General features: G+C 37.5%; 1 protein-coding gene across 6 annotated transcripts in view; it reads left to right on the top strand.

The window, feature by feature from the left end:
- Positions 1-14,202, top strand: part of EPS15 (epidermal growth factor receptor pathway substrate 15) — a 131,831-nt gene that overhangs the window by 63,455 nt on the left and 54,174 nt on the right. For all 6 annotated transcript variants that reach the window (XM_070509950.1, XM_070509947.1, XM_070509951.1 and 3 more), the window contains exon 12: positions 1,173-1,258. In XM_070509950.1, the coding sequence (XP_070366051.1) occupies positions 1,173-1,258 (86 nt within the window). The remainder of the gene's footprint in view (positions 1-1,172; positions 1,259-14,202) is intronic.

Here is a 14,202-nt window from a genome sequence, read left to right on the forward strand (position 1 = left end):
GTGAACTTTAGGGTTTCTTCCTCTGTTGTACAAGTTGATGACACGTTAAGTTCATAGCAATATAAGTATTAATACTGTTTTATGTTCTGCTGTTAGGGTCCTCAGTGTATCTTAGTTGTACATGTTCAGGCCTCAGTTTTAACATTTTCTAATGGTGATTATTCTGTTATTTGTCAGTCTCGTTGTAGCATTGGGTGTAGTTCAAGTGTTTGAAGGAGCAGTTATCTTTTTGTCCTGACTTCAGCCAGCTATGTAAGGAATCAGCAGTGGTTCACAAAGGAGATTGAGACAGAGTGGAAGCAACTCACTGGGAGGCCATGCCTCTTTTAAGAGCAAATGCTGTTGAGGAAGTTAATTATAATAATATTACGTTTATAAAATATCATCAAGTTTCTTGAGTGGCTTCACATACAATATTTATTTTATTTAATTTTTAAAGTGGGCAGGGCAGAGATTATTCCCCTATTTTACAGTGAAGATCATGCAGCTAGTAAAATAGCAGAGTCCAGAATAAACCCAGCTAGATTTTGTAACCACAAGTACCATTCAGAGACCAACTGTGACACTTTCATTATTGAAAGAAAACCATGTATCAAGGCTGTTTCTTATATGGTGATATTAATACTTACTATGGAACATGCTGAGCAGTTGGTTTTACTTTAAATAGAGCAGACACTTTGAGTATTTAAGTATTTAACAAAGTAAATATTTGTTGAGTTGAATAAAATCAACCACCATTATAGTTCTGAGATTCAACAAAAATTTGTGTACTTACTCAGTGCCAGATGATGCAAATACAAATAAATCACCATCCATTTCCCCAAGAAATTTGCACTTGAGTTCAGGAATTAGTTTATAAGTTTGATATCTGCTTTACTGATAGATTATGGACAGTCTAGGATCAAGTGACAAGGGCATTGGGATCGGAAGTGGTGGTACATATTGTAGAACAACTTTTAGAGAATTTAAGGGAAAATGTCTGAGTATCTAACTGTATGTTTGTGTGTATATAAATTGCACTAGATATGATTTTCTTAAGTGAATTAAAAGTGTTAGTACTACCATAAAATATGTAATACCCTGTATCCATGTAGTGTTTTTAAACATTTTTAATGCTTTGCCACATATAATATTATAGTAATAATGTATAATTGTGAACTTTTTGTTTTTAGAACATCATAGGATCAAGTCCTGTTGCAGATTTCTCTGCTATTAAGGAGCTAGATACCCTTAACAATGAAATAGTTGACCTACAGAGGTATGTATTGTACAGTTACAACTGATTATATAAATACACACACACACTCTTTTCTTTTCTCATAAATATCTTGGTAAATGCTACTTTATTTGGTTAAGTACCATAGTTCTTGAATTGGGACTCAGTGTACCTTATTTCATCAAATCTAAGACAACTTTTAATTGCAGGATGCACTATTTTCTTATATACCACTATAAAAAGAAAAATTACTGCCATATAAACAATGGCATGCCATCAACTATAAGATACTATTTGATATGTACAGTGAAAAATGTGTATCTTGGAATTGAATGAAATGTAGTTTTCCTCCAACTTTAGATATTCAAATAAGATATTAGGAAAACATTATTATTTAATACATTTTATGGAAGGAGTGTTAAATGCAGATACCATGACAAGAGCTTTTATAAATTTGATCCTTACAAAAACGTTGTAGTTTTGAGATAGATGTTATACCTGTTTTACAGGTAAGGAGTTAAGATACTTACAGAGGTTATTTTTCCTAAAGTCATACAAACCTGTCTGCAACAGAACTAATACCTGATCTCAAGACTGCTTGATTTGGAGTTGAATCTTCTTTCTTATACATAGGTACTGTGTGGAACAGACTTGAAAACAATTAGATTTAAATCTAAATGCAGCAGGTACTAGTAATATTTCCTTAATTCCCTTGTTCCCTGGAAGCTTTATGGTAATATTCATTATAAAAATGACCTCCTAGAATGACTTTTTAAAAAGTGAGACCATTTTTCCATCCATAGGGCATTGGATTTAAATATCACTTTCTATTTCCACAAACCTTTTTTTTTTTTAGCTTCACAGCACTTTGAAGCAGATCATGGCTGATGCTCTATTTTACTGATGGTATTGAGACATAAGCATAAAAGGTTAAATGATTTATCTGGGCTGTATGGCAAGAACTTGGCAATGATCTTTCCACATCCATGAGACTACACTGAGATTGCTGTAAAGAAATTTAGTTATGATTGTTTCAGTTGCAAGAAGGAACTCAACCAGGCTAACTTAAGTGAGAGTGAATTTATTGACTTGTGAAACTAAGACTTCTTAGAGGTAGAGATGGCTTAAGGCATAGCTTCATACTGGAGCTCAAATAATACACTCAATTCTCTTGCTCTCTCCATTTCTTGTTTCCACTTCCACTAGATTGTTCCATTCTTCGATAGACTTTCCCATTATGTCGTCAAGGGGGCTGTAGCACACCTAGCCTCATGTGCTTATAATTTCAAACCTAGTGGAGTGCCTTCTTTCTGGCAGTTCCAGGCTAAGCCGTAAGGTTCAATCTGACTGGACTGGCTTAGGACCATGCCTACCCCTGAAAAAATCAGTGGCCAGGGATGTATAGTTTATTAATTTATCATGAACTCTGTCCTGGGATTGGTTGAGGGGAGTGCAGGCGAGTAGTTTGCCACCAAGACCACATGGAGGAGGGGTATCCCCACATGAAGATTCTGCTGGAGAGAAGAATGAATTCTGGAGAGATAAATGTCTCCTGAAGTCAGTAGAGCTTCAGATCCACAGTAATTTCAGTGATTGGCCTTTGTATCATCTACCTCTTTGAACAATGTGACTTGACATTCTGTGAACTTAGTCTGGGCACCTTTAAAAAATATCATTGTTTAGTTTTGAGCATATCTTCTACTAAATTCTACCAAATTCTTATTTTCTGCTCAAAATTGGTCTTTGCCTGTTACATGAAGCCTCTAATATTGGGATCCTAGAGAGTTAAAAAAAAAAAAAAACCCCAAAAAGTCCTTGGAGGTCATTTAGTCCAATTTCTTCCTTACTCTTGGAAAAAAAAAAAAATCAAATTCAAAGTCACATCAGCTCAGCAACAGTGCTAGCTGACACCCAAACCAGGAATATGAATTCTAGTTCTGCATTCTTTCTCTTATAGAAGTCTGCCTCTCATTAAGATTTAAAAATTTTTACTTTGGTTCAGGATAGGAGAAGTAAACATTTGATTACTGAATCTATAATGGTGTGTAGACTTTCATTTTCATATGGTCCATAAATGGTCTGTTAACATTTTCGGTTGCCTTATGTGTAATGTACATTGAATACTAGCTAGATTTGAAAGTACTTGTCTTCTCTGCCTCTCAAACCTATGAAAATGGACACATACTCCAATATTCTAGGGCTTGCTTGACTTCAACAGTAGTAATTTAGCATAGGAAAGGTTTTTGTAGTGAGAAGAGCATCATACATAAAAGGTTCTTGCTGGTGCAAACATTTGTAATATTAGTTACTTTCACTAACTTCTAGTGACCATAATGTTAAATTGTACTAGTGGCAGTCCTGTATAGTGAATCACAGCTAATAACATAAAGTAGAACATATCTAATATTTTATGGCTACCTGTCTTATTAAGAAAATCATAGAGAACCACAACCTTCTTAGATTTTAGATTGTAGTCACATTTTATAAATGTGTAATTCATTTGTACATGATTTGACATTTATGAAAGTATTTTCCCTAGGCTTTTATTTTAGGTGAGATCTACAGTGTAGGCAGACTTCCATCATCTGTCAACTCCAGTAATGTCATAATAAGACTCATCTACTCATGCTAAAATTATAGTTGGTAAAATTCACTTTTGTAAATGATTATATTAGATCACTATCACCAAATCTTCAAGATATTACATTATAAACCTTGGCTTTTGTTATTGTGAATAACAGTTTTTTCCTGTGTAAGGGTACCGCTCTTCAGCCTTTATATCTTTTATTAATATATCAAGATGTGATGGGCATAACTACAAACAGGAAAAAAGAATTTAAACAGATTTTGTTTGTGGCTTTTACTGAGTTGTTATTGGACAGAAGATTAGCCCCTTCTTGGTTGGTTTTCAGAGGAAGATACTTAATTTTGGTTGAGGGACCAAACCTGTAAATAAATAACATACATAATATGGAATTATAATGAGTATAATGAATACGATGCTTTACCAGATTTGTTTTTCCCTTATTGATGATGATTATAGTACATACTGGTAAAAATTTGGAAAATGCTGAAAAGCACGATGAAGAAAGGAGTATGTTTCTTAGAATAATATTTTGCTCTGAGTATTGAAAATCAATGGAGATACAGAAAGCTATATATAACCTCGATTTTTCTTGGTAAAGAGTATTCTTATTGGTCAGAAAATGAGACATTGTTTTCATCTCTAGTTCACCAAATTGTTTCTAGTCGAAAATATAAGACACTGAGAGCTTGAGGCAGGATACCTTTTTGTCTTTCGTTTTTGCTAAGGAAGATTCCCCCTGAGCTAACATCTCTTGCCAATCTTCCTCCTTTTGCTTGAGGAACGTTTGCCCTGAGCTAACATCTGTGCCAGTCTTGCTCTATTTTATATGTGGGTCGCCACCACAGCATGGCTTGGTGTGTGGCCTAGGTCCGTGCCCAAGAACCGAACCCAGGCTGCTGAAGCGGAGTGCACTAAACTCAACCACTAGGCCATGGGGCTGGCCCCTCATTTTTTTCTTTATATGATTACTGCAACGTTTGCTATATAGGGATTTAATTATATTGATCAGATTAAATTAGTATGATTTTTTAACTTAAGGAAGTTCAATGGTTGTGTATAATAATCTTATCAAATACCTGGATCTCTCACCTGAGCTCAAGACCTATATTTTTCATTGTCTGCTAGTGTTTCAGCTGAATGTCCGGTTGGACATGACTTTCTAATCTTCCGCTGATCACTATCCTTGTCTCTTTTTTATTTCCCTTTCTCAGTGACGTCACCATCTAGTCACTCAAGCTAGAAATCTGAGATTTTTCTTTGTCTCATCTTTATTCTTTTATCTTTGAAATGTTTCTTGCAATCATTCCTACCTTCCCATCTCCTTTGCCTGATCAACTTCTCATCCTTCAGATCTCACCTTAGACATCATTTCCTCTAGAAGAGTAAGCCTTCTCTGACTGCTTCCCTCCCAACTCCCGTATCTGTCAAATCTTATTTAAGAGCCTATCTTACATAGTTTTTTTCCCCCCTCCCCAAAGCCCTAGTACATAGTTGTATATTCTAGTAAGTTTTTCTCGTTCTTCTTTGTGAGCCACTGCCACAGCATGGCAACTGACAGACGAGTGGTATGGTTCCATGCCCAGGAACTGAGCCCAGGCTGCTATAGTGGAGTGTGCTGAACTTTAACCACTAGGCCATCAGGGCTGGCTCCATAGCTTTTATATTTACACTTGTCATAGCATTTATCAGATTTTGCTATAATTGTCTATTTTACTTGGATCTCTCACTAGACTATGTACTTCTTAAAGATTTTTTTTTTTCATTTTTCTCCCAAAGCCCCCTGGTACATAGTTGCATGTTTTTCAGTTGTGGGTCCTTCTAGTTGTGGCATGTGGGATGCCGCTTCAGCATGGCTTGATGAGTGGTGCCATGACCACGCCTAGGATCCGAACTGGTGAAACCCTGGGCTGCTGAAGCAGAGCGTGCGAACTTAACCACTCGGCCGGGGAGCTGGGCCCTAGACTATGTACTTCTTAAGCATAGGGACTGTTTGTTTGTTCACTGTTGTATCCCTAGGGCTTAGCTTACATAATAGATGAGAAAATAGTTTGTTCAGTATTGTGGAAATCTATCCTGTCTGTTCTACCATTTCTGTCTTAGTGTTAGTCTGTATCTCTTATCTGGCCGTTACCTCCTAATTGACTCTCTCCTTCTTTCCTTTGGACCATCCTACCCCTAACTGCTGTATAAAATACAACTCAGATCCCTTAGTGACTCCTCATCCCCAGCTGGATCCAGTTCACTTTTCTGAGTATGGTGTAAAGCCTCTTCCTTTGCGATGTTCCCTTGGCATCTTGACTATTCTTTGGCCTTAGGCACCTCCCACAGTAAAGTAGAATCATCTCCCAATGTGACACCATAAAGCTCCTTGAGAGCAGACGCTGTTTGCTCTTGTCCTCTTAGTGTTCGGCAGAGTGCTCTAAGCTACCATTTCAGTTTCATCCCTCTTCTCCAGCCGTATGGTGGCTGGGCTTATTACCTCTCACCCCAGCATGCCACCACTCTTTTATTCCTCTGTGCCTCTATTCTTGTTGTTCTGCTTTGCCTGAGCACACCTTTTTACCTTGTAAACTTTTACTCATGCTTCAAGGCCCAGCTTAAATATCATCTCCTTTGTCAAACATTCCCTGAAACCTTAATTGCTAGTTGCACTTTCCTTTCTGCTTCTAGCAAGTTTATTCCTTTATAATAGTATTCACCACATTTTATGTGATCTATTTTTAATTTTTAATTTTTTTTGTGAGGAAGATTGGCCCTGAGCTAACATCTGTTGCCAGTCTTCCTCTTTCTTGCTTGAGGTGGATTGTTGCTGAGCTAACGTCTGTGCCAGTCTTCCTCTATTTTGTATGTGGGACGCTGTGACAACATGGCTTGATGAGCAGTGTGTAGGGCCACGTCTGAGATCTGAACCCATGAACTCTGGGCCTCCAAAGCAGAGTGAGCAAACTTCACCACCACGCCGCCGAGCCAGCCCCTTTTTTTTATATATATATCATTTTAAATTTTGTTATTTGAACACCTCCAGGGCAGGAGCTATGTCTTATTCACTTGGACAGATCTAGAAATAAATGCACACAAGTTCCTGACACCACAGAATCTTGGTATAGGTTAGTTGGTTGAATGAATGAATCAAAGTATGTTATAAATATTAGAATATTTCCACACTTAAATCCTACAAAGTTTATGGCAGACTAGAAGCCGTAAGTTAAATGATGAAACAAGGCAAATGATCTTCTGAATACTAGCTCATTTTGAAGACCATAGAAGATGATTTTGTAGACAGAAAGATTTTTAATCCTCACAGGGACATTAAAGTTACTGGGCTGATTTTTCCTATTTTGCTGACCTGTTTTTGTGTCAGGGATTTTCTTTGAGAATATGATGAAGGCTGTTAGCCTCTGCTCCCGGATAGAAAGAACACATGTATCCATGTGCACCATTTTGCATTTATTTCAGGAGTTCCCAGACCCTTAAAAACTATCCATGGACCCATTTTTAAGAAGCCTTGCTCTGAAAGTAAAGTGGCTCAAATAGAGAAGTTCTTGGCAGTGAAAAGGCAAAAAATACTGAGAAGTTGCTTCGGTCACTTAGATAGTTTGGTGGTGGTGGATTATGCTGAGGCAGGAGTTGATGTTTATTTGTCTTCTACTAGCTCATACTTCCTTCCTGTCTCTGTCCTTTTAGCAAGAACATCAGGAAGTAAACCTATATCCTGTCAGGCCAGTTTGTTATCCTGGTCTTGGGCCAGTAAACAGGATAGATAATTATAATAATATTACTAGATGTTGTGCTGTGCCTGCTTTGTATAAATCGTCATTGTCTTCACCATCATCATCCCCACCACCCAGCCCAGCACTTAGAGCACAGCATTTACTGAATAGGTGCTCATCAAACATTGGTTGGAGTAGCTGAAGAACACTTTCTCTAGTTGAAGAGAGACTAGAACGGTGTAGCCAGGTAGCCAGAATCTGTAGATCTCTACTAAATTATATTTAAGAAGTGATTTTTATAAAAATACTTGACAGTGTTAGCATATCGTTTGAATTTTTTAAAAGTTTATTTTTTATTTAGTTCAGTTCAAGTACTATTAGAAATCATCATCTCTAGCTCTGGAGAGAGCATTGCTTATAGTGGTGAATCTGGAACTCTTTTTCTTTTATAATCCAACTTGATCTGTTTCTTGCCCTGTAAAGATCTGTGATACTGATAGTAGAAACTCTCAATTGTGACTACCTCAAGAACGGTGTTACTGATTGAGTAATTAAAGCTCTAGGTTGGAGTGTGTGTTTGTTTGGTAGTAAGGAGATATCTTAATTCATTTTCACATAAAGTGCATGTGTCGCCATTTAAAACCTGTTTAGGGAGACTTCCCTTATTTGAAACCCTCCTTGCTACAGTCTGAGTCTGCATTGTCTAATACAGAAGCCGTTAGCCACATGTGGCTATTGAGCATTTGAAACACAGCTAATCCAAATTAAGATATACTGTTAGTATAAAGTATACTGGATTTCAGAAAAAGAATGTGGATATTTTGGATTAAATAAAACGTATTAAAATAAATTTCACTTGTTTCTTTTTACTTTTTAATATATAGCTGTTAGATCATGTAAAATTACTATGTGGCTTGCATTGTATTTCTTTTGGACCATCTTGGTCTGAATCAATTGTATTCTGTAAAAATTGTTTCATTTGCTTGCATTATTTTGTAGCACTGGTAGCTCATTAGGAGGCACTTGCCTCTTTTAAGAGAGCAGTGATTTTTTTGTGTGTGTGTATGTGAGGAAGATTTGCCCTGAGCTAACATCCGTTGCCAAGCCTCTTCTTTTTTGGTTTGAGGAAGATTAGCCCTGCACTAACATCTGTGCCAGTCTTCCTCTACGTTGTATGTGGGATGCCTCCACAGCATGGCTAGTCAGTGGAGTAGATCCACACCCGGGATCCGAACCTGCGAACTGGGCCACCAAAGCAGAGTGTGCGGAACTTTAACCACTTAGCCACGGGGCAGGCCCCAAGAAAGCAGTAATTTTTAAGATGTGTTATAGTATATCTTTGGGAGACAAAAATAGCTACAAAGAAATTTCACTGCTTAAAGGATTTAGGAGTCTCTACCAACATATTTAAGTCCTAAGTACCATCATTCTGGATACTGGATCACAACTTTTCAAAAAGCCAGTAAATCTTGTACTTTTGTACAAGTAAATAGTATAATGGTAATAGTATAGCTGACATTTGTTAAGCACTTATTGTGTGCTAGGCATTGTGCTCAGGTCTTTCTAGATGTAATATAAATTAGTCCTCCCCATCAACTTTATTATCCCTATTTTATAATTATGAAAACTAAGAGGGCTGGCCTGGTGGCGCAGTGGTTAAGTGCACACGTTCCACTTTGGCGGCCTGGGGTTCACCAGTTTGGATCCTGGGTGCAGACATGGCACTGCTTGGCAAGCTATGCTGTGGTAGGTGTCCCACATATAAAGTAGAGGAAGATGGGCATGGATGTTAGCTCAGGGCCAGTCTTCCTTGGCAAAAAGAGGATTGGCAGCAGATGTTAGCTCAGAGCTAATCTTCCTCAAAAAAAAAAAAAAAGAGAGAGAAGAAAACTAAGGCCTAGTTTTAAATTTCTTTTCTTTTTAGTTTTTTCATCTTATTTTGTGCTGCTAGGTAAGTAGAAAAAATTAATTATTTGGGGTTTGCAAAATAAACTTTTATTTCCCTCTTTAAAGAATGAACATATAATTTTGGATCCTGCCACTGACAGGGCAGTGGTCATGTGAGCCACACCCCAAATTTTGAGTTTTTACTGACTCCAGTTAGGCTCTCTTTCTTTCTTTCTTTCTTTTTTTTTAGATGAGGAAGATTTACCCTGAGCTAACATCCATTGCTAATCCTCCTCTTTTCTTTTTTCTTCTTTGCTTGAGGAAGATTAGCCCTGAGCTAACATCTGTGCCAATCTTCCTCTACTTTATATGTGGGATGCCTATACAGCATGGCTGATGAGTGGAGTACATCTGTACCCGGGATCCGAACCTGTGAACCCTGGGCTGCCAAAGCAGAGTGTGAGGAACTTTTAACCACTACTTACCCATGGGCTGGCACCCCAGGCCGTCTTTTTGATAATTTATGCCCATGAATATATTTTCTGACTTATTTTTCAAAAATAAAACTTATTAGAACAGGACTAAGAAGTTTAGTTATTCCCATAGTACCGTAGGCACTTAAACTTTTATGGCATTTATCTTACGGTTTTACAATTAATGGCTATGTTTGTTTTTCCAGCAAATTATAAGTAGGAGCCCAACTTTAATTTTGTTTGGCATATAGTAGATATTCAATAGCTATTTGTTGAAAGAATGAAATACACAGTCATATAGAGATTATATAATTAAGGCATCTTTTAGAGAAAAACTTAAGGTACAAATCAGTATCTTTACTTTCAAACTTTAAGTTTTTATCAACTCAACAAGAATTCTTAGAATGAAAGACCATCTGACTTTCAGATGGTTTGAATTACAAGGCAAGGCTTTCTCATCAACTGTCTATAGTTGTTACTCTAATCTAGCTCAAGACTTTTGACAGTTCCTACGATAAGCAGAGTCAGAGTGTTTTATTGCCTTTCCAGCAGTTGTCATCAGCTTTCTGAGGAATAAGGGCCTCTGCTTCCTTCTGCTTCCACAGAGCAGAAGCCAGCAGAGAAGGAAGAGTCATGTTGCTAAATAATGCCATTCAGAGTTCCGAAAAGCACAGCTCAGAAACCTTAGGGACTCCCATTGCCTCCATATTAAAAGTCTATATTTCTTTACCTAGTACGGAAGTTTGTTTGTAATCTTACCCTGCTCTACCATTCCAACTTTTTTTAACACACATGAACCCTCCATCTTAGATAAATTAGCCTACAGAATTTTCTCACCTCTCTGCTTTTTTCTTTTTCATTGATTTTTTTATTTTGGTAAAATATACATAGCATAAAGTTTACCATTTTAGCCATTTTAAGTGTATATTTCAGTGGCATTAAGTGCATTCACGTTATTGTGCAGTTGTTACCACTTTTCATCTCCAGAACTTTATCATCCCAAATTGAGTGATTTACTTGGACTTGATATCAACTTAACTTTAATCACATGCAAAATTCTACCCTTTGAGCTCTGTCCTCCCACTTTGTTATTGATGTCGTAAATTACATCTTTATACATTGTATATGCACTAATAGAGATTTGTAGCTATGTGTATGCATTTGTCTTTTTTTTTTTTCGAAGATTAGCCCTGAGCCAACATCTGCTGCCAATCCTCCTCTTTTGCTGAGGAAGACTGGCCCTGAGCTCACGTCTGTGCCCATCTTGGGCACAGCTGCAGCATGGCTTGATAAGCAGTCCACACCAGAGATCCAAACCAGTGAACCCCAGGCCACTGAAGTGAAGCATGTGAACTTAACCACTGTGCCACCAGGCCAGCCCCGTGTTTGTCTTTTAAATCCTATAGAAAATATAAATGGGAGTCGCAACCCAAAATTACAATAATACTGAGGTTTTTTCCCCTGTGTATTTACCTTCTCTAGAAGTCTTTATATCTTTATATTGCTTCAAGTTACTGTCTAATAGCATCCTTTCAGTTCAACCTGAAGGATTCCCTTTACCAGTTCTTGTAGCACAAGTCTAATGGTAATAAAGTCCCTCAGCTTTTGTTTATCTGGGAATATCTTAATTTCCTCCTCATTTCTGAAGGACAGTTTTGCCAGAATATTTTCAGTTGACAATTTTGTTCTTTCAGCACTTTAAATATATCATCCCATTGCCTTCTTGCCTTAAAGATTTCTCCTGAGAAATCCAGATAATCTTATTAAGGATCCCTTGTATGTATGAGACAAGTTCTTCTTTTCTTTTTTTTTTGAGGAAGATTAGCCCTGAGCTAACTACTGCCAATCCCCCTCTTTTTGCTGAGGAAGACTGGCCCTGAGCTAACATCCCTGCCCATCTTCCTCTATTTTATACGTGGGACGCCTACCACAGCGTGGCTTTTCCCAAGTGGTGCCATGTCCGCACCTGGGATCCGAACTGGCGAACCCTGGCCGCTGAGAAGCGAAACGTGCACACTTAACCGCTGCGCCACTGGGCAGGCCTCAGACAAGTTCTCTTCTTACTGCTTTCAAGATTCTTTCTGTCTTTGGCTTTGACAGGTTTGATTATCATGTGTCTCAGTGTGGATCTCTTTGGGTTTTCCTGCTTGGAGTTCATTGAGCTTCTTGCAGTGTAGATTTGTGTAATTTGTCAAATTTGGGAAATTTTCTTAGTCTACCTCTTAGTCTTCCATTTTGCTGACATCCTCTGTGCTTTCTTGCGTAAGCTCTCCCTCGCATTTGAAATGCCATTTTTTTACCCAACATTCATTCTTTCCTGCAAGGCTTAGCTCAAGTCTCACCTCCTTCACAAACATTCCCACAGCATGGCTTGATGAGCAGTGTGTAGGTCCACGCGCAGGATCCGAACCTGTGAACCCCAGGTTGCCAAAGCGGAGCATGCGAACTTAGCCGCTATGCCACCGGGCCAGCCCCCCATAATTCCTTTTAAAAAATTAAAAAATTACCCTATCAATGTTATTTACAATTCTAAGCAATGTTAATATTGTGAGTAAAAGTGAACCACACCATAGGCTCAAAGCCTGCTTTTTCATAATTACATGACATCTTGTACATTTCACCCTGCACATCTTAAGACAGTAGAGAGATTAGTCAGCATCTGCCTAATGAAAAACAAGACTGAGACTTTGAAAGGTTATGTGACCTAATCAGATTCAGAAAAACTATTTGATGGCAGAGCCAGATTAGAACCCAGGTCTCTGGCTTTAGTCCCATTTTCTTGCTCTCCCTAAGACACATCTGCCTTACTGAAGACTACATAATAAGAATTGCATGCTTTTCTTTGTTGGCTTGTTAGAGAGATTTATTGGCAGTTAAGCTGCTTAATAAGAGCATCCTTTGGGTTAAATGTGCCCAAAAGAATTTTTATAAATAAGTTTCAGGACTGAAAAATATGCCTTTGTGAATTTCACAACTTTTTCAGATTCCAGCTAGTTTCTAGTTTTTATTATTTTCTGGTTGGAAAATAATAAATGCTTATGTTTAGAAAAAAAGACATAAAACTGTATATCTGGGAAGGACTTTAAAGGTGACTTAATCTTGTTTCTCTAACAACGTTAGTGTTATATCAAAATTAAGACAGACTGCTCATTCCTTTTTTCCCATAAACAGAGCCTTGGAAGGAAGTGAGTTGCATGGACTCAGGTCTGAGCCTGACTGCCCTTGTGAATAGCTTTTGACTACTTCATAGTAGGTTTATGCAGTTATCAAATTTAGGCTTCTGAAAGCATGGCTGGGGCTTTGCTTTCCTTGCTGATTCAGATACAAGGATCCACAGAGCAGTCAGCCTTTGAAACACCAGGGAGCTCTATCCCGGGCCCTTCTTGATGGCTTTGTATTTCTCAGAATGTGCCAGCATCTTGGGAGTGAATAGGGCCAAGAAGATAGTCTAAGATAGAGGGTGTGTGGAATATTTCTTTTTCCTTTTCTAGGCATTACTAAGGTGAAGACAGTAGCTTTTTCTCATATCCATTTTGCTTTGGGCAAAATCCTTACACAGCTATTTTTGAAATATATCTTATGTCTGTCTTATCCACATATATTGGTGGGCTCCTTAGGAAACTACATCTAATTATTATTTTTTGTTGTGGTATGGAATCTGGAAAGAATTAAGTTTTTAAGTTACTAATGTTAAACAGAGTGCTTTGTATAGTTATGCATCTATCACCTTTAGAAAAATATATGTGTTAGTTGAAAAAGAGGAGAATGTAAGAAATATGGACAAGCATCCTTAGTGCATGTCAATGTGTGTTTAGATACTTTTACTTGCCTGAAATGAGAAGGATAGCTATAGAGGTTAAGAGTCTCTGAAATATCACAGAACAACAATTTGGTGTTTCTGAAGTTTAATCTAAATTACTGAGAAAATTATTTGATTTTCAGTCTGATTATAGGATAAATTTTCAATTGTAATGTTTTTTATAGAAAATAATATAACATTTTATTTATTTTTTTAAGTTTTCTGTTTAGTACTGTATGTTATGCTGCTTGGTTTTGGTAATAAAAGGAATTCTTATGAGGTCAGAATTTTACTAGATGAAAGTGGATCAAAAATTAAATTTGATTGATCTTAATACTAAGAGAAATTAAATGCCTAAAGATTCCTATATTTTATTTAGTTGGCAGTGATCTTCAGAATATGTTTGGGGACATCTCCACTGCTCCCCACCCCTCAAACACACAAAATTTACGAAGAGCAATTTATACTTTCTAAGCTTCCTCCATTTTGCCCGATCATAGACTGGGTTTCCTGGTTAGAGCTGAGAATCC

This window comes from Equus asinus, chromosome 5, assembly GCF_041296235.1.
Source record: "Equus asinus isolate D_3611 breed Donkey chromosome 5, EquAss-T2T_v2, whole genome shotgun sequence".
Taxonomy (NCBI): Eukaryota; Metazoa; Chordata; class Mammalia; order Perissodactyla; family Equidae; genus Equus; species Equus asinus.